The sequence below is a fragment of the Triturus cristatus genome, chromosome 2_2 (assembly GCF_964204655.1).
Source record: "Triturus cristatus chromosome 2_2, aTriCri1.1, whole genome shotgun sequence".
Lineage (NCBI taxonomy): Eukaryota > Metazoa > Chordata > Amphibia > Caudata > Salamandridae > Triturus > Triturus cristatus.
The window spans coordinates 588,994,685-589,016,986 of NC_140582.1; the positions used below are offsets into that span (position 1 = coordinate 588,994,685).

Consider the following 22,302-nt stretch of genomic DNA (forward strand, 5'->3'; position numbering starts at 1 on the left):
ACCCCTTGAGTGCCCCGCCCTTTCCCCGCCCTGTGCCGGCCCTTTCATTAGCGGGCGGGGTTCATTACGAGATAGTCTCTTCATGGGCACAGCGCAACCGCGGCCCATGACGAGACCATCTCGTCATGGGCACTCAAAAGGTGAAGAGAAGTTAGCAAATTAATTGTACTATTTTTAATATTTTGAACATTTGCCACTCACTGTATAGAATATTGGATTTTAGCCCCAAGTTATCTCTTTAGAGGCAAGTACAGAAATATTCCTGTCACTCTTGTATCCTTTAGTTGAACTTCCTTTATTCGTGCAAAATATTTGTCCACAGAATAACGATCAGAATTTGCTGATTTAATCCTCTGACGGCGGTCTGCCAATTTCACTTTGTTTGTCTCCCCCTACACTCCCCTCCCCTGGCCTTAGCCAATCAGGTGCAAGGAGGTGGAGCTAGTGGGTGGGGCTTCTGTCCTAAATGCTCGTGGTTTAGCGCAGGAGCTGGGAATTGTCTTGTGTTGTCGCGCGGATAAGCCGCTTGCATTCTGTTGTAACCTGCAATTTTAAAACCTACCTGAAACGCTATTTTTAAAAAAAGAATTGCTGATTTAATCCTCTGACGGCGGTCTGCCAATTTCACTTTGTTTGTCTCCCCCTACACTCCCCTCCCCTGGCCTTAGCCAATCAGGTGCAAGGAGGTGGAGCTAGTGGGCGGGGCTTCTGTCTTAAATGCCCATGGCAACGCAGGAGCGCAGCGGGCGCGCCAAAGGCAAGCCCGTCTGCGCCCGTCCGCACCCCGACGGGCCCCGGGGCCACAAACCCTGGTCTTCTCACCACGTATTCTTTGCCTTATTTGCGCTCATTCGCCAAGCTCTATCCACCTATAACTCAATCTACTAAAAAGCTTCTTATAGAGCATAACATCTATGCGCATTCTCCTGGTCACCGCTCCTTCCCTTCCTTTAGCCCTCAATCCACCACTACTAGTCTCCTTGGATCGAGATCCCCGACCATGCTACGCATACTCTATCTTAATACTCGTTCACTAGTGAAACATCAAACTGACATATTTCTTTTACTCAGCCTTGAGCAGCCAGATATTCTTCTGCTTACGGAGACCTGGCTCACCCAGGACTCGTTACCTGATATCTTAGCTGCCCTCCCTTCAGATTACTATATTCTGGCCGCTAATCGTCCCCAGGGAAAATATGGTGGCGGAGTGGCTGCTGTTATCAACAAGAATTATGTCTTCGCCGCTCTTAGTCCTTTGATCCTTCCTGAAGTGGAGAATTTAGTGATTAGATTGTAAGCCGCTTCCGGCTCTATCGCTCTAGTGTTAATATATCGACCCCCTTCTGCCATGCCCACTTTCCCCTTAGTCCTCTGTGAACAAATGGCCAACCACTTCACCAACTACGCTAGCATTATGCTAGTTGGCGATTTGAATTATTGGTTCAATGACGCTTGTGGTGGGCCCCATGCTGTAGAACTATCAGAACTGCTTGTTAGTCTGAACTTCACCCAAAATGTTTCTACACCTACCCATGTCAAAGGCCACATTTTGGATCAAATATGGACTTCAAATCTTGCTCTGACTGCGCTCACTATTTCACCCTGCATCTGATCTGATCATCATCTTATTGACTTCACGCTCACTGTTACTACCACTCCTAAGACTACCTCAAAAGATGGCGGCTTATCAAGGAAATGGAGCTCCATTGATAAACACGCTTTTCTTGATACTTTGGCCAGATACTGTCCCCCTCTCCACTCGGATGTTGATGTTATGAACTCTGCCATCTCTAATTAGTTATTAAAAGCTTGCAACTCCCATGCCCCCCTTACTAAATTCTCCCATTCCCGACACTCCGACGCTCATAAATGGTTTTCCTCGGAGCTTAGGAAACAGAAACTGGAGCTGAGGCAAAAGGAGAGAAAATGGAGATCGCATTATACTCTGGAGGATAAATTGCAGTTTTCTGCAGCCTGCAATGACTATAAAAAGACTATTCGTGAAGCCAAAGCTGCATATTTCTCCGCCAGAATTCTTAATGCTCAAAATAAATCTAAGGAGATCTTCTCCATTATCAATGATCTGTGTAACTCTGATAGAGTTCACCCGGAACAGCCATCTACTCAGGAGTTTTGTAGTTCTCTAAACTCTTTCTTTTTGGATAAAATCTCCACAATAAAAGCTAGTATTCCTGTCACCTGTTGCTCTGACCTCACCGACCTAGTCATAACTAATACTGCTACTCTGGACCATTTTCCGACTTTATGTCCTCAGTCTTTTTCTGAACTACTGGTCCGAGTTAAGTCTGGGTCACCTAACGATTGTTGTCCCCCTTACATCTTAAAAGAGGTCTTATCTGTCTTTCCCTATGTTGTTCTCCCCTTCTTAAATGAATCTCTCACCGAAGTTAAGGTTCCATCTGCCTTTAAGAATGCGATAGTAGTTCCACTATTAAAAAAACCAGGGGCTGATCCCCTGAACCATTCAAACTATCGCCCGATCTCCTTGCTTCCTTTTTTAGCAAAAATTATTGAGGCCCACGTCACTAAAACCCTCTCAAACTTCATTGAACAGTCTGAGTTCTTGGAACCAAATCAAGCCAGGTTCCGCCCTGCACACTCCACGGAGACAGTCATCCTTGCCGTGTTGGATACCCTGCGAGCAAATGCTGATAAGGGCATTCACCAGGCCCTTATCCTCTTAGATCTGTCAGCCGCATTTGACACGGTGGATCATTACATCTTGTTATCCCGTGTCAAACAAGCAGGCATTCAAGGCTCAGCTTACAATTGGATTAAATCCTTTCTTCAAGACAGATCTCAGGCAGTTCGACTAGGCACATTCACCGCCTCTAAGATGGCTACTTCCTGCGGAGTGCCTCAGGGTTCATCACTCTCCCCCCTTTTATTTAATCTTTACCTTAGACCCCTTATTAGCTCCTTAAAAAAGATGAAGGTCACAACCTTTAACTATGAAGATGACCTCCAGCTTATTTTTACATTGGACGGACCAAACTCAGCCTCTGACTTTCAAGCTACCATGCTACACATTCAGCGTTGGATGAACCTCAACCACCTCAAACTTAACCCTGGCAAGACTGAGCTTATCTTGCCAGGCACTAGCGCAACCATGTGGGGCCCACAATTTTGGCCTAATAATCTCGGTCTACCTCCCTCCCCCTCTCCATCTGTAAAAAGCCTTGGAGTGATTTTGAACGCGGACCTCTCACTTAGGGGACAAGTGGGGGCCATAGTTTCCTCATGTGCTTTTCAGCTGCGAAAACTCAAAAAAATTGCCCATCTTCTCACCCCCTCTGCTCTCATTCAGGCGGTGATCTCTCTTGTACTTTCGCGTCTTGATTTTAGTAATTCTATCTACTTTGGTCTACCTTTATTCCTGCTTAAACGTCTTCAAATGATACAGAACCAGGCAGCCAGATTGATATTCAAGCAACCTAAATGGCACTCTGCCAGCCCTTTACTGGCTAAACTACACTGGCTTTCTATTGCTCAACGGGCAGCCTTCAAGATTGGTTGCCTCCTCTTCAAATCTCTACATTGTAAGAGCTCTAAATTTCTCAGTAACTTGATAACTAAATACATACCACGCCGCTCTCTACGGTCTGGCAACCTCATGCTACTTGCAACTCCAACCATTAAACGAAAACGCCAGGGAGGGTGCAGATTTTCATACCTTGCACCTGGCTTATGGAACTCGTTACCCCTTGATATCCGTATGCAAAACAATCTTTTGAGCTTCAGAAAGGCCTTGAAAACACAGCTGTTTGCACTCTCATGCAACTAGTTTGTCCTCTGCGCTCTATCATGACATTTAAGCGCCATGAAACCTCCGGGTGTACGTGCGCTATACAAATTCATTTTAACATAACATAACATCAGTTATGAAACATTTATTGCAAAAAACACGGGACCTTGCCAGCAGTGTAAAATAAATAGAGGAACACTTCAAAGACGTGCATTAACTCAATGTGTTTTGCTGAACTTCGTTCAACCATCAAAGTTGCAGAAGACTTATTATTGCAGCTTTTAATGATGATCAGGAGTGAGGAGGTGGCTTCTGACTTGCTTAATTCTCCTCGATTCTTTACTTTTATTCTGCCTGGCTTTTGGATCTCTGTCCTGAGTGGCACATCAAAATAGAATCTTACCCGTCATAAGCTTCTTTTAAAATAGCTTGGAGTTATTAATTGCACATCCAGTAGAGAGGCATAATGTTTCACTTAAGTGTAAGTCTGTGGTGCATTACATTATATACACTTTTGGTGGGAACAGTGCGAAAAATAATTTTGCAATTGCTCAGTATTAAAAAATAAGAGACATTACTTTTCTATTTTCAAAATGACAAATAAAATATTAATTTGACCATAACTGTGTTTCTTCAGGCTCTTGTATTATTTCCCTGAGGTAACCGTAATGAGATTTGGGTTTTGAACAACCTTGTTTGGCCAATGTGATTACTCTGTTTACCAGCTGGTAGTTTAAAAGCCTCTCTTGAGTAATGAGCCATTTGGGGGGATTGGCCTTCTCCTGGTTGAGGAAGAGGATGAGGAGTAAACTGCATTGGATGATTGGCTGACACTCATTGACAAGCCTAGGCATGCCAGTCTCACAGAGACAACGAGGAAACTCTGGCACCTGTAAAACAATGAGTCCCTTTGAAGTTTTGAAGGCAAATAATTAGTGTTGCAATGTAATTAAGGGGAAGGATTAGGTAAGGCACAGGGAGAGGTCTTTCAGACAATAACTTGATTTTGTCATTGTTAAAAATCCTAACTCTCTGTGCAGGAAGCGGGCCAATCTGTGAGATGCTTCCAATATGTGTAGGTCAATGTTGGAGGGATGATAACGTATCTCTAGGTTTTGGTAGAGCCATCCACCTTTTACTACCCTCAAATGCTACTTTAAAATTCCTGAGCATGGAAGATACTTTGAGAGAAGAGGTAAATACAGAAGAGGAGACACTCATTGGGTGGAAGAACCCCACTCCCACCTGGAGAGGACACCAGAATTGCACTTACAGGGACTCTGTGTATTCAGGCCCAGATGCACTGGCCTCTGCAGTCCATCTGGTATAGAGTAGTGTGGACGAAGGAGGAATAGGTCCCTTGGAACTTCAGGGAACTGGTCCTATGATGGGGACTTCTTGAGGATGCCCCCCGACTCCTGCTGAACATGCTAGTCAAGTAGTGAGGATGCCCAGAGGCCTGGGAACTGCAGGCAGGCAAACTGACCTACCTTGAGGGCCATGGGGTGATGCTGCTGAGGGACAGGAGGGAAAGTCACTGAGGTCCTTCTTCAGTGGAGTAACATAATATAGCTCCATAAAAAATAAGCATCATTTTAGAAGTCAGGAGATCCAAACTGGACACTCATAATGTTCAGAGTGCAGTGCCAGGAGCAAAAAATATGAAACCCCATTGCAAACTGTCCACCAGAGGCATAGAAAACCTACAGTCTTATTTGTTGTTATTGGGAGGCATTTTCCAAGTGCTGGGCTGAGAAAATCATAACTGAATTCAGCATTACTTAAATTACATACCGGAGAGAGATATTGATCTGACCGTCAGTCAATAAGACAGTTTTATACCACCAAGAGGCAACCCTCTTCAAGAGCATGTGGCCATTTAAGCTCATCCATGAGACTGACAAGAAAAGCACCATTCAATGCACTCTCTAGAGGTGGAGGATCACTTTTCGCTGCTGAAAGCAGGCAGGTGAGCCTACAGTTCTCTGCTAAGCTGCCTTGCAAGGAGGGGGGCATCTCACCTAAGCAGTGGCAACCGTGCCTTGATTCCCATTCTCCGTGCTCAGAAGAGTGTGGGAATGAGCAAGGATGAAGCTGACATGACCTTGGACTTCCTAAAAGTCACCACAAAAAAAATGCCCTACTGAGTGGTAGGGGTACACAACATGAAAAGAAAAAAGATGCATGCAAGTGAATGGTTTTATTTGAAAAGGAAACAAAAATAGGAAAGGAAAACATTACTGGTACAGCCTGTCCACGGTGAACATCCACAGGGCAGGGGGTCAGCCCATAATACTGTACAGCTGTCCTGAAAATGCATCAAGTAATGCCTTTTGAGGAACAGGGGTAGCACCGCAGTGGATGACGTGGTCTAGCATGCAGTGAGTCCTTCTTGCTCTTTTTTTATCTTGTCACTCAATTAACTGGTGGGAAAATCTTAAACCCCAGGAGACAACTGTGAGGATTTCATGGCCTTAGGTTGGTTAAGTTCTTTAAAGCTTACACACGAGTGTGTTCAATATAAGAATAAGGGTCAGGCATGAAATGTTAATTGTTCTAATATTATATTGGGCAGTGTGGGGAAGTGAAAATCAATGCATATATCGAATGATATCAGAAATGTTTTTCCAACTGCTAAAACGCGTTGTTATGGAATACCTCATATTCTACTGTCGAAATGTATGATGACATCCTGACTAAGTCAGCAGGCCTGACTTTTTTAATACACCCCTCTTATTGACTTTGACACATAAAAGTGAGTATAGTGCTTTAGGAGTTAAGGGCTGCTGGAGCACAAAAGTCAAATATGCCTGCAGCATAGTGGGGACAGGACACATTTAAGTGGTCATTTGACCTGTGTGATTTTCCTTAGTTGTGTCCTTCGAGTTGGTTGTGGGGCTCTCTAGAGAGTGTTCTCGTAGGCTTCTCAATGTGTCAGTCTATTACCTAATTTGTGAGAAATATTTATTTTTATGTGTAATACAGTAATTGTTTATAGTTAAAGCACTAACTTCACAGCAATTTCAAAAGCATTGAGTCTCTAGTTCACAGCAACTCCCTGAGTAAGTCTTGAACTGCTCTGTCTCGCTAATCAGAGTCAAATGTTGAAAAGGGATACATAACTCCCAGTCCTTAGTTTGCCAAGGTCCAAAGCCGCCACAGGCAGAAGACCCCAGATGTTACATTTCGGCCCCAGTACATTCTGTCTGCCCTGGATCTCTCCGACCATGATCCCTTAAGCCAGGAAACTGAAATAGTGCTTACTAGCATACATTTAGACCTAGAATTTACTCAAGGTGGATCAACAACTAGAGTTACATGAGATGGAATCTGAAGCAAAACTAGTTACTGTTCAGATAAAGTATGAATTCCCTAGCTAGTGTTTCATCCACTCTCTTCAGGCACTTTTACCATTTATTTCTCGAAAGCGCCAGTCATATTTCCTCTACACCAGTGTGCACAACATTTCTAGCCTCTATTCCCTGTCATAGAAGGACAAGCACAGATAGACTTGTCAAGGGCATGCCTTGGGAATGGCTGTTGCTTTCTCACCCATGTCATTATGCCTCAAAGTAGGCAGAAGATAAAAGTCAGTGAGAATCATCAGCTGCCACCTCTTGAACCTATAGAACACTAATAAGAATCAACAGGAGTTGGGCCACAACCAAAAAAAACTGAAGTGCAAACATGGGGAAAGCAACAGTAATAAAAACTATGAAACATCTTCACATAAAACATAATCCAAATATATTCAAATTAGGATGCAAGGTGAGTAAGAGAATAAAGTACTTGATATTTTTGAAATGTATTATTGATCAGTACATTGGAAGGTTGAGAATTCCATTTAAGACAAAGGAGCAGCAGCAGACAATGAGTATTGCTGTCAATTGTTCAATGTCTTAATCTGCAGATTCTGACTCTGCCACTCCCATGCCTCGTCTGAATATGTGGGTTGAACAGAGGAATTAGAAAAGTAGATTCTGTGGAAGAGGGAAAACAAGGAGCTTTCCTCCATCCCTTCTCTCATGGTTCGCAATGTCACTGGAGCTCTGAATAAGAAAGGGGGTAATTCTTCTCAGCTCTTGTCTCCCTACGCCCTACCAATTGAAGTAAATCAATTTAGGAAATCCAAATGATAATCAGGTGCAGATTTCTCCCTCCTTTCACAGCTACTGGTGTACATTGTTGACAGCTACTACTGTGGCTATGGTCTGTGAAACAAATGACGCAAAGTTTCTCAACTGTAGGGGCATTTAAACCCCCTTGGTCTGTCAAGAGGCTTTTTTTAAATTAGAACATTCAGCTTTCATGGGGTATAATATTCCTATAGCCTCATAACTGTCATAGTGGGTTAAACTGACCTATGAAGTTCCACCCCTTGTTATTGGTCTTCACCTTCAGATTTAGGCTATGACAATAAGGAGGTCTCAAATGGTCTGTAAGGCCCAATACTGCCGGTGATAAGATACAGTTTTTCCGTGTGCCCCCAGGACAATGTGATTGTCGAAATAGAGGAAGCCTTTTCCACAACTCATCATCAAGCGGAATCCTTCGAGTTGCTCTCACAGTGCAGTCGCTGCCCGCCGACCACAGTCGAGCCCCCAGCTTTCCGATCAAACCCAAGGATTATCTGCTCTCTATGGACTCTCTATGGACTCCCAAGGCTTGCGCCCTAACAGCAACACCAACAGGCCCATATGGCACCCAAATCTTCTGCATCAAGTGGAGTTGATTCCAGATACGAGAGCAAAGCCGGCCGCTTGGACTGCGTCGCCCCTCAGGACAAGGAGAGCAGGCGCTGCCCCTCGGTTTCTCCTGCCCAGGACAGCAGGCTGTGGCCATCGGAATGGTGCCGGGAGCAGGAGCTCCGCTGTCATCATGCAATGAACTGTGCCAGCCAGGAAGACGACAGGCTGTGCCCGGCAGACTGTGCTCCCCAGTCCGAGGAGGAGGACCGCAGATTGTACCTCAAGGACAGTAACAGCCACAAGGAAGACAGCAATATCTACCCCAAAGATGGGAGCAGCCCCCTGCACCCTGTGCCCCCAGGACTCTGCCGAAGCAAAGGAGGGGGACAGCACGCTGTGCCACCGGATCAGGACGGCCTTTCAGCAGCAAACAGATCAACAGCCTGGAGAAAACCTTCAAGTGCCAGAAGTACCTCAGCGCCCAGGAGAAGCGCCGGCTGGCGACCAAGCTACAGCTCACCGAAGTTCAGTTCAGGACCTGGTTCCAGTACCTCCAGATGAAGCTGAAGCGGCAGTTACAGGACACGCAGCCGGACCACTATGCCGCGGCCCCCTTGTACAACGCTCTGCCTTATGGACAGCCGACCTATGCCCCCTTCTTTCAGTATGCGACCCCGGGCATGTGGGGAGATGGGAACACACAGGGGCACCCGGACAGACACCAGATGATTTTTCCAGAAGTGGGCTGCCCCATTGCACAAGGGAATGCCTGAATTAGCCTGGGGGATAAATTTATAAGATATCCATTGAAATACAGCAAAGCTCTTGTGAGAACAACACAATCCGTGAAGGGGCTAAAGCCTGTGAGTACCTAGCAAATAGAAAAATACTGGGTTTCAGCCTGAGAAATTGCTTATCACGGATGTGTACCACCCAAATGACAGATTGTTCTTGTCTATTATCTGTACTTTCTTTTTAATGTAATTGTTGTTTATAAATTTGTAAGTAACATTTGTGACATTTGTATTGATGCCAGCTTTGAAGTGATTCACAGTGTTATGGACTATATCTACCCTACAAGCATTTTTTGATTGTACATATTACCAATTAGTATTTGTATTGTAATGGATTCTATCTTTTCATTGGTTTTGATAAATTGAGGAATTGTGATTATCAAATTTTATTATATATTGAAAGGTGTCTTATATGGTGCATGTGTGCTAAATAAAAATTTTTAAAAATCCCATTGTTAGATCTCTAATAACTATCACAGAAAAGATGCTATTAAACTTTATTTTCTGTAAGGCAAACTCGAGCCTTCCAGCAGTCCTTCTCTGATTGGCTAGACTCTGCCTGGCTGAGCCAGCTGTCTTAATGAGTTGCAAACTGGACTGCTAGAGAAACATAGGATTTCCTGTGGGTGGTGAACTGCAGCTGCAGAAGCAGAAGGCGGGATGAGGGAGGGGAAGCCAAACTAGTCTTAAAAGAGAGGATGGCACTTTAGAATAGCACAGGTTCACCCCCACATCCTGCACCCCCAGCCACACAGGAGCCCCTGTAATTAAATTAGTGAAAGGACTGGAAGGGGAGTGTTAGAGAATCTTAGCCACAGCAGTGGGTTGGCTTAGCCTGATCTAACCTCCAAGGGAAAATTTCTCCATTTTTGATTTTGAGTAACTGCTCCCTTGGTCAGGGGTGCTCCCTTGATTGACGACCAGCAGCATACAGAACTATGGAAGAGATGCATAGCAACTCAGATCTGCTGCCTGAAACTACAAGAAGAAAAAAGACTGCTCGGCTGGAAACCTGATCTGCATCCCAAACGTCTGCACTCTGAAGGACTTCACCTCTTGCACATTCTGGGACTACAATCCTAATGATTTTGCCTTGCTTCAAGAAGGATTAAGGAGAGGACTCCCTGCAAGCTACAGGTTAACTGAGCCCACCTACATCATCTCCATGAAGATGCCCCCATCCTGGAGGGCGTCCAGTATACATTTAAGGATTTGGCCAGGTGGATTGTGGGAATTGTAGTCCCAACACCCCAAGGACCATTGCAGAGATTCTAGACTCCTGGATTGGTGTTGTAGATACTTTGAACCCTCAAGGAGACTTTCTGGAAGAAGATCCAGAAGTTTGATGAACCTTGAGATTTTATGGGTAAAAAGCCATAAGGTGACTGACTTGAAGTCGAAAGTCAAGCCGGCGAACTTCACCCACGACCCGGCTTGGATTTTAGGTTCAACCCACTGAAAGCTCCGGAACTCCAGACTCCTAGGATTTTGCTGAGGCCTCGCAGAAAAGCATTCCAACAGCATCGACATGAAATTGGCCTGAAGACGATCCTCACTTAGTGAACCCGAGCAGGGATCCATCGTGGTTGGCCCCAATTTGACTTTGTCCCGGTCAAGCACAACCAGATGTCCCAATTGGCACTATAGGCACCATAAAGTGTTAATTCTTTAAAGATGTTGTCTGTTTGTTCATAAAAATATAAGATAATTTTATAAATTGGTGTTGGATTTTATTGTGTGTTGTGTCTTACTCATTTAATAATTTGCTGTTTTTAAAGATATACACACCTGTCTCCTAAGCTAAGCCTGCCTTGCTGTTGCCAGCTACCAAGGGATGTGCAAGTGATTAATTTATTGAGATTCTAACAGAACCTTTTTATTGTGATTGTGGCCTTATTACTAGTGGTAAGTCCCTACTTATCCCTACTAATAATCCACTTTCCAACAGTGATAATGTTAACATGTAAAACGAAAATCATCCTGAAACAAATTAGATAACTAGAGTAAGGGTTAATAATCAAATTACAGAAAAGTGACAACAATCCAATAAGGGGAACTAGAGATAAGAATTGTTTACATTTCAAGTAGAAAGATCACCAGAAGCACATGATGCCAATGACATCAGTGATCCTGGTGGAAGAGAACCTGGGTGCAAAATGACACTAACTGCAATAGAGAGCGTATCAAAAACACCAACCAGGTTCCTTCCGATCAAAGATTTTACCTTTCACAATAAACCACAGGATTACAATCCTAAAGTCCCTAGGAACTCAAATGAGGCAATTAGAGACTCACAGGATGGCAAGCAGATAGCTTCAAGAGTGTCAAAGTCTAGGTCCAGTTGTTAATGGTCCTGGGTAGTTGCAGGAAAATGACTCTTGTAGCTTTTTGTGCCCCTTTAACTTTAACAAGAGATCAGCCTTATGACCCTTGGAATTCACTTCTTTGTCCTGGGTACAAGAGGGAGAGCATGTCCACACTTCTAGGTTCTACTCAGGTCTTAGACTACAAGTACAGTTCTCTTCTGATCTTCCACAGGACAAGGTGTTTACAGAAGTGGATGCCTGAAGATGCCACATTTATGCCTGGCACGAGTGTATGGGAATGACATGATGCATTTTTAAGATGGCCAACATTTTCGACTACACTAAACAGGGGTCTAAGTGCTAGGGAGTGTGTGTGTAAGGAATATACTATGGTAGTCCTAATGTCTCCCCACATCTAATACTAACAATCCCAGTTTGGGCAGTTGCTGTACTCTCAAGAAACTCAAAGACAGAAGCCTAATACAACAAAGCTGAGGTTTCTGCACCCAAATTGATTTGGAATTCTGGTTCCCTCCATTGAAGTATGCCCCAAATATTGATATGGAAACTCAGCAGACCTGTCAAACAGTTCCTGACCCTCCAGTAGGATCTCACTCTGGGATATCAACAAGAGACCCCTTGTGGTAGAGGCCAGTCTTACTGGGAATTCAAAAGACGGATGAGGGCCTGGAAAGATTTGAACCAATCACCAACATTCAATTACTAGACCTTTTAGCCAAAACTAAATCTGGCTTTCGGGCGGATCTATGTCCCCCTCATATCACAGCTATGTTATCTACCTCTCTTGTACCATCGGTGACATCCTTATGCAATCTATCCCTATCTTCAACTACAGTGCCTAAAGAATGGAAAGCCGCCTATGTCACACCTATTTTTTTTAAAACGCATGCCAATCCCATTGGTGTGGCAAACTATCGTCCTATCTCTCTTCTGCCCTCAATCAGCAAGTTGCTCGAATCCCATGTCAAAAGACAACTTTCTCCTCACTTAAAAACGCATCTCCTATCGGACTCATCCCAACTTTTGTCCCTCTCATAGTACAGAAATCACCCTTGTAGCAGTAGGTGACTCACTCAGCCTTTCACTGGACATAGGAACACCAGCTATGCTGGTCCTTCTCGATCTGTCAGCTGCATTTGATACTGAATCACATCCCATTCTGATTTAATGACTTCATGAGATGGGAATTCATGGGACTGCACTGAACTGGCTAACAGGCTTTCTTAAGGACAGGACTAAAAAAATTACACTTGATCCTTTTTAATCTGAGACTCTGTTCCTGGGCAGGGGAGTTCCTTAGGGCAACACACTTTTCAACATTTACATCTCTCCCCTCGCTCAGCTGGTCAAGTCCCGTGGCTTTGAAATACTCTCATATGCAGATGACGGAAAACTGGTCATCTCTTTTGGGCAAGATACAAAGAATGTTAAACGTTTTACTGCATACATGAGAAAAATTGCTACTTGGAATGTCCTGAATTGCCTTCAATTAAATGAGACAAGACTGAAATTGTATTGCTTGGTGCTTGGAAAAGCGCAGATCCTTTGGAGAACAGATTGGTGTCCCACGACCTCAGCCCAGCTCTCTCTCCCAGAAGCACAGTAAGGAACATAGGTATTTTGTTAGAAAACAAATTATCGACGAAAGATGAGGTGACAGCTACCTGTGGCACGTGCTTTGGGGTAATGCGCCTCCTTAAGAGGGTATTCCTGTGGCTCCTGCTGACCTCTCGGAAGACCCTGGTCCAGGCTCTGATAATAAGTTGCCTGAATTATGGAAATGTGCTGCTCACAGCATCTATCGAATCCCTCTGATCAAAATTGCAGGTGGTGGAAAATACTGCTGTCAGACTGGTTAACAAACAGCCACCGGGCACACCTTCAGCACCCCTGCTGATAGCCCTTCACATGCTACCTGTAAAGAAAAGAGCACTTTTTAACCTCCTATGCCAGACCTATAAAGCTTGGTCAGGCAAAGGAAGTAAATATCGACAGGACAAACTGGTTACCTATCTCCCCCAAAGAAATCTCAGATCAAAGACCCAGCTCGTTCTCCGCCCGGCGTATTCGAACATTAAAATATGGCTGTCAGTCCTTCTCCTATCTTGCTCCCCATCACTGGAATAAGCCCCCCCCTTATATTAGGGCATGCACCAAGTTTTGAGACTTAAAAAGGCATCTCAAAACCTGGCTGTTCTAATGGATGCTTCCTGATCGGTCTGTTACCCAAGCACTGAGATGCCCCTTTGGGGGTGAATCACAGCACTATATCAAGTATCCACTAACACAACATAACATAACATAAAGGCCTGGGCACTGGCTACATCTGCTTGTGACAGTGTAAGCCTCTTTGAAGGTAATCAAGTTCTTGGGCCCAGCCCACAGGCTATCCTTTCAAGGGCCACAACAACACCTCGCTGCACCCATGGCCTCATCTCCCTGTCCTGTGAGCACCTTCACATCTCATTTACGCCTACGGAAATGCTAATTACTGGCTAACAGAAGTGGGGAACAAACTGCAGATTTAACTTCCTGGGACTTCGTCGAGGACAAAGGCTAATTTTATAAATATTATCTTTACAAAATATTTTTTCAAATCTATTTTCACCAGTTAACCCAGCCTGTTCTAAGCATTTCAAAAGCCTGGAAATTAAATGTGTTGGTTTTTCTATGTGAAGATAACATTTGTAAAAATTTAAGATTGTATCTCAATGCTTTCTTATGTATAAGGCAACCCTTTTACAATACAGACGGCTTTAAGGGCGTTTTCACTGTAGGGACATGATGAACATTAAACTCTTCCATGTTCTACTTTTAAATACCAAGCACCCTGATGTATGGTCAATGGGGTCCATAAATAATTAAAGGGATGGTTTAGTCTTGTCGAAGGGGTTATTTTGAAAGTTTGAATTTGCTGTTAAAACCTGCACAGCAAGGCTACTGACGGTAGGCCTGCAGTCAAGATATATTGTCACTTTAGTGGATGGCAGTGCGGCAGTCCACGTGTGGCATATAACCTACAAGTCCTGGGTATACCATGGTACCACATATTAGGGACTTAGAGGTAACAAAAATATGTCAATCAGCTGTAGAGCAATTTCATCATGTTGAAAAGAAGAGCACAAGCACTTTACCACTGGTTATTGGGGGTAAATTGCACTCAGTCCTGCAGGCGGAAAAACAATGGGGTTCAGCAAAAAAGTCTGTGGTGACCTTGCAGAAAGGGCAAATTACCGTAAGCCTCCTGTGCAATTCTTTTGTTTGACAATACCCAAGTATGAACTTTTACTATGCCCTGGCTCTCTTGTCTACATTTGTGCAAGGCAACTTTGCGTATATAGATCTGGTTAACTGTTCTTAAGACCAGTATAACCCCAAATGGTCTCTGAGTAACAAAATCGTTTCCTTTGCCCCCAGGTCGCCTGACCACAGCTCTCAGCCACTAGCGCCCCTACCAGCATCCTCTGCGGTATAGGAGGCTCCGATAGAGGAGGTCTGGGCTAGCCTTCAGGCTTATTTGAGGTTTACAAACTACTAAGCACATTTTTTAAAAGTTTTTATTTTGTATTCTTAATAAATGGTCTTTTAGCGATGAACTACTATAACACAAATGTAATTTATTTGTTCCCTTTTTAGCATGAAATTGTGTAAATTGATGATTGTTTGTAATGGTTTTAATTAACTGCACAATAAAATTTACTTACTTAATCCCGTGCAATTGCATTTTATTCTTCTTTCACCAGGAGGAAAGCATATTGCACCTGGAGAGAAAGCTCTTTGCCTATTTTCTCAGCAAATATGATGAGGATTCATTTCACATCCCATCCCGAAAGGGAAGTTACTCCAGTCCTAGGCTGGGGTATATCATTGGCATTTTTCCAAGGTGTACAGGGGCTATTTAGGAGTTTGTGAGTGCCCACAAATTTACATTTTTGTGGACATTCCCAAAATTCCAAGAAAACATGCTTTGGAACTCTAACTTCTCAATTCCTCATCCTAAATGACACTTGCTAGTGTGGAATTTTCCACAAATGTGACAGAGAAACCTGCAGGAAATGCAATGATATGTGTCAGGGATCCTTGTGTGAATTCTTATAGGCACACAGGCATTTTCAGCTGTAAACTTATGTTCACAACCAACATTTCCTTTGTGAATTGATCCCCTATGTGTATAGCCTCTAGTTTCCACTGAGTAGCTAGCTAAACCCTGCATACTATCAGATTTTGTAAACTTAGGTACCGGTCCTGCAGGCAGATGTTTTAAGATTTGAGCTGCCCTATCTACCCATCATGATTCCTATATTTAACTTTCTTTTATAAAGTCTATCTAAACTTCGTCAGCCATAATTTCAAAACATACCTTTCCTTTGCCAATACATCTTCAACTTACCTGTATACCATTTCATGGTGGACAGCATTTGTGTGAGGTTTGTTTGAGAGTGTGATTTAATTTTGGGCAGGGGTGATGTGAATTTCTTATTGCACGCACTTGCATGTTCCTTTTAATTTTTAAATTATGGTATCATTACATATTATATACAGGTGTTGGGGACAATCCTGAATTCTAACTAAATATTTGAGTTTAAGGTATCATATATTACATTTCGGGATCTCGGACCCAGATGCCACGCAGTGCAAGCTCATTTTAGACATGTATCACTAGAAACAAAGGGCTCTTGGAATTGTCCCACTCTAATGAAGAAATAGGTTTTTCATACCCAGTTGTTAAAACAGAGCTTGGCAAAACTTATAATATTACTGTTTTTCACCTCATTCTCTTAGTGCTGCTAGGGTTAAGTGCAATGTACCAACCTGCAGTAGTTTAGTTCACTAATTATAAATGTTAAAACATGTTTCAGTGTAGTGGCAACGCACATTCTTTCTGATTTTAAGTATGCCTGGGCGGTAAATTTCGTTCTGCTCGCGGAATTTGCGATATTTTGACATTTTCGTGTTCCGCGGAGTGCACGAAAATTTCAAAACTTTCGCAACCTGCCGGGAAACGGAAGTATTTTTCTTGTTCGCGCTTTAAAAATTCATTCTCACGCGCGGTCGCGACTTACCGGGTGCCTGCGTTCGCCGACGAGTTTTCCTATCCGTTCACGCGCGCTACAAGATGTTGGATTGTTGGTAGCCGGTCGCGCTATCCCGCGAGTGTTTGCGATTGCGAACACATCATTGCGATCACGAACAGGAAATAAGCATCGCGAGCAAGATGGCCGAGCCCATTAGCGACCGCATGGGCAAGTTGGAGATATATTTCCCCATGAGCACGCAAAAACACATCACAAACGGGCGGGAAAAGCAATCTCCGCATCTTCGCGAAAGTTTCGCATGCTCGCTGAGATTTTGTGCAATTTTGCGATAATTTGCGAAAGTCAATTTCGCAAATTCCGCCCATCCCTGATTTTAAGTGTGAAATATTGGAGAAACGCGATTTTATATTTTAATGTAGCAATAATATTTAGAAGGCCGCAGACTTCAAAGCATCTTCAAAATCTCGACAAAGTGCCGACTTAATGCACTTAACAACAATGTTCTCTATTCTGCACTTCCTGCAAGCCAGGGTGAGTCGTCTTAACTCAAATCAAAGACACTGCAGCTGAACATTTACTGAGCACCTTTACAGTGCGCTCAGCCTCCACGGGTCAGCTGGAGCCCAGTGTCTCTTCTATGAAATCTTTGCTTGATTCGGCTCCGGCAGGGGGTTGACAGAGTCAATAAAATACAGCATGCGCCCGGGTTTCAGAAGGACTCCCAAATGGATGCGGAGGATCCAAAAGCACAGTACGGGAAGGCTGTGAGCACAACCTTTATTCAGCCAGACCTGGAGTAAGCAAGTCATATGTTGCGCAGGTAGTGAAGTTTATATTCCAAACACGTAGGGCGTCCAGAAACCGATAAATAAAGGACTAAACACAGCAGGCAAACCTGGAAAAATCAATGTTTCACAATTCTGATCTGCTTTAAAAGCAAAGTGATTTATAAACAGTGTTCTGGAAAAGACTATAAACCGGCGGTATTGTCTTTTTCCCCAATTTGTTTGTTCAGACTTATCCCACTAGTCAAATATATATACCTCAAACAGGTTCAGTTCTTCCATCTGATTTGTGGGTGCAGTTATTTATTTATGTATTTATTTATGTATGTATAGAGAGTTTTGTATATGGTGAGCATGGCCAGAGGGTATAAGAGCACTGTACAATATAAGAGAGTGCTAATTTTCTTTCGTAAATATTTACACAAGCTCTGTTAGGTGTTTCACTACAACTTTTATATATGTTTGTAAAGTTAATTTTCCATTGTCCTTCTTTACAAGGTTGATTGCTGATAGGGGTTATGGAGTTTGAATGACTTTCAGGGGTAGCTAGTTGGCTTGCTAAAATATGTGCAAGGGTCCAGCCAACTGGTGATTGCATGTGCTGAGGTCCATGCATGTTCAGTGGCTTGCATTGACTATACTCTTACATAAAAGGGAAGTGGCGGGAAAAATTCTACGCACAATTGTGTATGTCAGTGTTTCATATCATTTACACCCAAATGGTGCTACAAGGAATAGAAGTAGCAACTGAATCCTACCAATGATGAATACAAGATTGCTTCCAAAACCTGATCATTAGTTTCTGTGAGATCCTGGTGTCCATCCTGAATCCCACACATCCATAAAGTGTGTGGGATTCATGATGGACACCAGGTTCTCACAGAAACTAAAAACCACTGTGTTGGTATTTTAGGATTAAGTTAGGACAATTATGTAGAGTAACTGAGGTTGGTTATTATTTGTTTTGTAGCCTTGATAAAGTCAATGGTACATTTACTGTAAGATGAAAAAGGTGTTGGCTGTGAGTTAATTCTGGATTAGTTTTGGATACATGTGAAGACCGAAAATAAAGTGGAAACAATAACATACACTTCTGGTGGACACTTACATTTTGGACACTGATTTGTTGCAGGATATTATTCACTATACTCTTATTTCCTACTGAGTCCAAGAGGTCTTTATGGTAGTAAGAACTTCACACTGTTCTTGCAGTATGCTGTTGATGCATTTGAAGGTTTGTACAAATGTAGGGTGGAATGAAGCTCTATATTCTCGGTGTGTTTTGTGTAAAAGAGCATGCATGCAATGTTCTTATTTGGATTTTGGTGGTTCCAGAAGCAGTAAAACTGTGCTCCTGAGTGTATTTTCTTTCCAGATACGATCAGGTTTTTCTTAGGCATTTTGGAATATTTCAGAGAAGATGCATTTTGCTTCTAAGGGTAGCCATTCCAGTCTAGAAAGCATTACAGTAGTGAAAAATGACTTTTGAAGCATTTCCCTTCTAGGACATGTAAAGTTAAACACACATGTTCTACCTTTTACACACCACTGACCCTGCCTTAAGGGTGGTTAGAGCCTACCTTAGGGTTGACTTATAAATATTACAAGGAAGGCTTGTGCCTGTCAAAAGGTTTATTTTGCCCAGTCGAAATGGCAGTTTAAAACTGCACTACAGGCTGCAATGGCAGACTTGAGATATGTTTAAATGCTATCTAATTGGGTGGCACAATCAGTGCAACAGGCCCGCTAGTAGCATTTAATTTACAGGCCCTGACACAGGTGTCCTACTTTACCAGGGACTTACAAGTAGATTAAGCATTCCAGTTGGGAATGAGCCAAATGTACCATGTTTTAATGCAAGAGTACAATCTCTTTAGCGCTGTTTAGCAGTGGTAACGTGCTCAGAGTCCTAATGCCAGCAGAAACGAAGTCAGCAAAACAGGAGGGATGCAGGCACAAAGTTGGGAGGAAACCCACACCAAGGATGCCAGAACTAACAGTGAGACATAGACAAATTCTAACGTCTACTTTAGTGAGTAGCACAATGTGTGCTCCTGCCCGATTCTAGCATTTAATTAGCATGCCCTGGCACATGGAATACCATTTATTAGAAACATATGCTGGTGCATGGGTTCAGGCAAATTGATTGTGTTGTACTTCAGTTAAAAAATAATCAAAGAAAGACGCCCATTTACGTGCAATTTTACAACTTTAAAATGTTTTCAGGATGATTGTTGCCAATTTCAATACAATTTACATTACATTATTGCCTATTTCACATTCCTCTAGCAGCCCACTATCTTTCTCATTTATAATCAAACTTTCAACAATTTTATTTCTTCAAATAGTACCCTGAAAAAGAATGGAGCAGAGGGTTTGGTGCTTTTGGTTTGATGTTAATAGGTGCTTTCTCAAGATATTCAGGCATTCATTCATTACATTATTAAATGTGGGCTTTGCTATCTTGTTTGGGCCAGATGGGGGAAGATTATTCAAGATCATCACTGTAAAATCGGTTTCAGGGTATAGCCCCTCATCAGCCAGGATAGCTTGAAACCAGTGGTATGGCGAGCATAGGACCCATGTCTGGGCATACCCGTCCCAGTTGTGGTGACAAATGCAAAAATAACAGTGGATGAAGGATGGAGAGCGGTGTCAAGACTGATTTACATATAGCTGGGTCGAAACTGGAATGACGTGGTGAGCAAAATGACAATAGATTATGGCCCAGATCGCTGACTGAGGGAGTGTTTGACATTGTTCACCATACTGTCCATCAATTGTTCTTTTTGCATGATAATCCAGGTCCCCGGGATAGAAATTGTGTATTGTTTCATTCTTGACCAGTCTCTGAACAAGAACTCCAAATCTTTTATGGAAAGCAGACAGAAAAAAGCTACACAATGCATTCACTGGAAAATAGTTGGTTATTTCTTACAATTTTATTGACAGTGTCTGTAGACAATCATTTCCCAGAATACTTGTATTGCATATATTTCCTTAAGTGATACAAAGAACTTGTCTATTCCGTAATTCCTATGAATTCCTAGAATCATCTATAATTTTCTTACAAACATTAGCCATACAAACAAGTAATTTACTTAAATACGTGAACAAAAAAAGTACTGCACTGAGGTCTTAAACAACTGCAAGTAAATGCAAACACAGAATATCCTATACATGGTCTTAAGTAAGTCTCACCTGCGATCCAATCAACTTTTCAGTAGCTTTAATGTGCCTCTGAAATTCGCACTCTACCGGCTGTATCACTTTGATTCCATCGTCGCAGAATACGTAGAACATATTTCCAATGCCAAGACCTTAAGAATGAATAAGGTATAAATAAAAAATAAATCAACGTCTAGTCATTTAGGAAGCAAGGTGCAATGAAACACTGTGATATGACATTTCATGAAATGCGTTAACACATGAAATACATTTCTGTAAAGAGGCTAAGCAGAACAGTGCGGATTAAACGAACATTCTCCATCGCTGCTAAGGTTACACAGAAATGAACGCCGTCTGTAGAGTGGGGTATACGGAATGAGTGATGTTTACTGTAAATTAACAACGTACATTTACTTTTTAGCACTATCCCACACCGCAGGCAATGAAATAAATGTGTTACTTACAGAATTCCACTAAATAAAGTGCTAATTCCCAGAAGCGTTCATAACATTTTTAACATAGTATTAACTACGGGGCAGATCTATATCGGAGATGCGCCACTTTTACGCCGCCGTTGCGTCACTTTTGTGACGCAGCGGCGGTGTAAACCCTGCGCCACGTTGCGCCATATTTACATCGTGACGCATCTATGGAGATGCGTCACGATGTAAAGCCCTGCGCCACGTAAAACCTGCGTCAGGTTTCACGTGGGCGTGTCGACAGAGGGGGGGGCGTTCCGTCGCAGGAACGCCCCTGAAAAGTGACTCAGTCAAATCTATAAGATTTGACTGAGTCACTTTCCCAACGCTGATGCGCCAAAACCCTGCGCCTGCTTGAAGCAGGCGTAAGGCTTGACGCACCATGTTAGGGATAGGGTAGGTTGGAACAGTGCTGGAGTTGCGTCGCGCTTGCGACGCAACTGAAGCACTGCGCCAACCTTACGCCATCGGATGCGTCACGCATCTGTTTATTCCTGCGCCATGATGCGCCGCATTGTAAATGCGGCGCATCATGTGTGGCGCAAGGGTAAACTTGCGTGACGCATCATTCCTGGCGCATCCTTGCTGATTTGCATGGATGCCCCAGGCAACATAAATCTGCCCCTACGTATTTAGAAGCATTGTTAAAAATAATTGAGAATAACTTGTGGTAACGAAATTACTGCAGAAGAATTCCATGTTAATTAGGGTCATTCACAGTTTCACAGCGATCATCATGCCTGAATTGAATACACTGGAGAAAAGAATTCTGATAAGTATATTACCATATGTTTATAGCATTTCCGCCTCCTGCTCTGTAGGACTCTCAGAAATTCTCCTCAATTGCTTACTTGAGTAAAAATAAATTATGTTGTCTAATAAAAGTAGCTTACTTAGCTGTGACGAATTCGGACTTTCCTGCTTTCTAGCAACTGCGGATCAGGGCTACTGCACTGGGTGCTAGCTCCCTGATTGTGTCATCCCACTCACCATCACTACCCCACAAGCCACCACGAGACGTCGGCAGGAAGTGCGACTGATAGTCATTAATGCCGTTTGAGCTAGCGTGCTACTGCAAGGATTGGAACTTCACCGCACAGATAGATCTTGGGAACGCAGACAGAACAAGTCATTTGCCGAGGTAATTGAGCAATAAACCAACATGGTGCAAGCGAGTTTTTTTCTGACTGAACATTGCCGTGATGAAGTTTTGACAACAAAAAATATACATCCTCTGAATAAATAGCGTTTTGGGAGTT

The 22,302-nt window shown here is 43.0% G+C and overlaps 1 protein-coding gene and 1 pseudogene across 2 annotated transcripts in view; one reads left to right on the plus strand and one right to left on the minus strand.

Moving 5' to 3' along the window:
- Positions 1–22,302, minus strand: part of FSTL5 (follistatin like 5) — a 2,810,134-nt gene that overhangs the window by 508,401 nt on the left and 2,279,431 nt on the right. For both annotated transcript variants that reach the window (XM_085641771.1, XM_085641770.1), the window contains one exon: positions 20,598–20,716. In XM_085641771.1, coding sequence (XP_085497897.1) covers positions 20,598–20,716 — 119 coding nt within the window. The remainder of the gene's footprint in view (positions 1–20,597; positions 20,717–22,302) is intronic.
- On the plus strand, positions 8,464–9,227 carry LOC146862559 (uncharacterized; annotated as a pseudogene).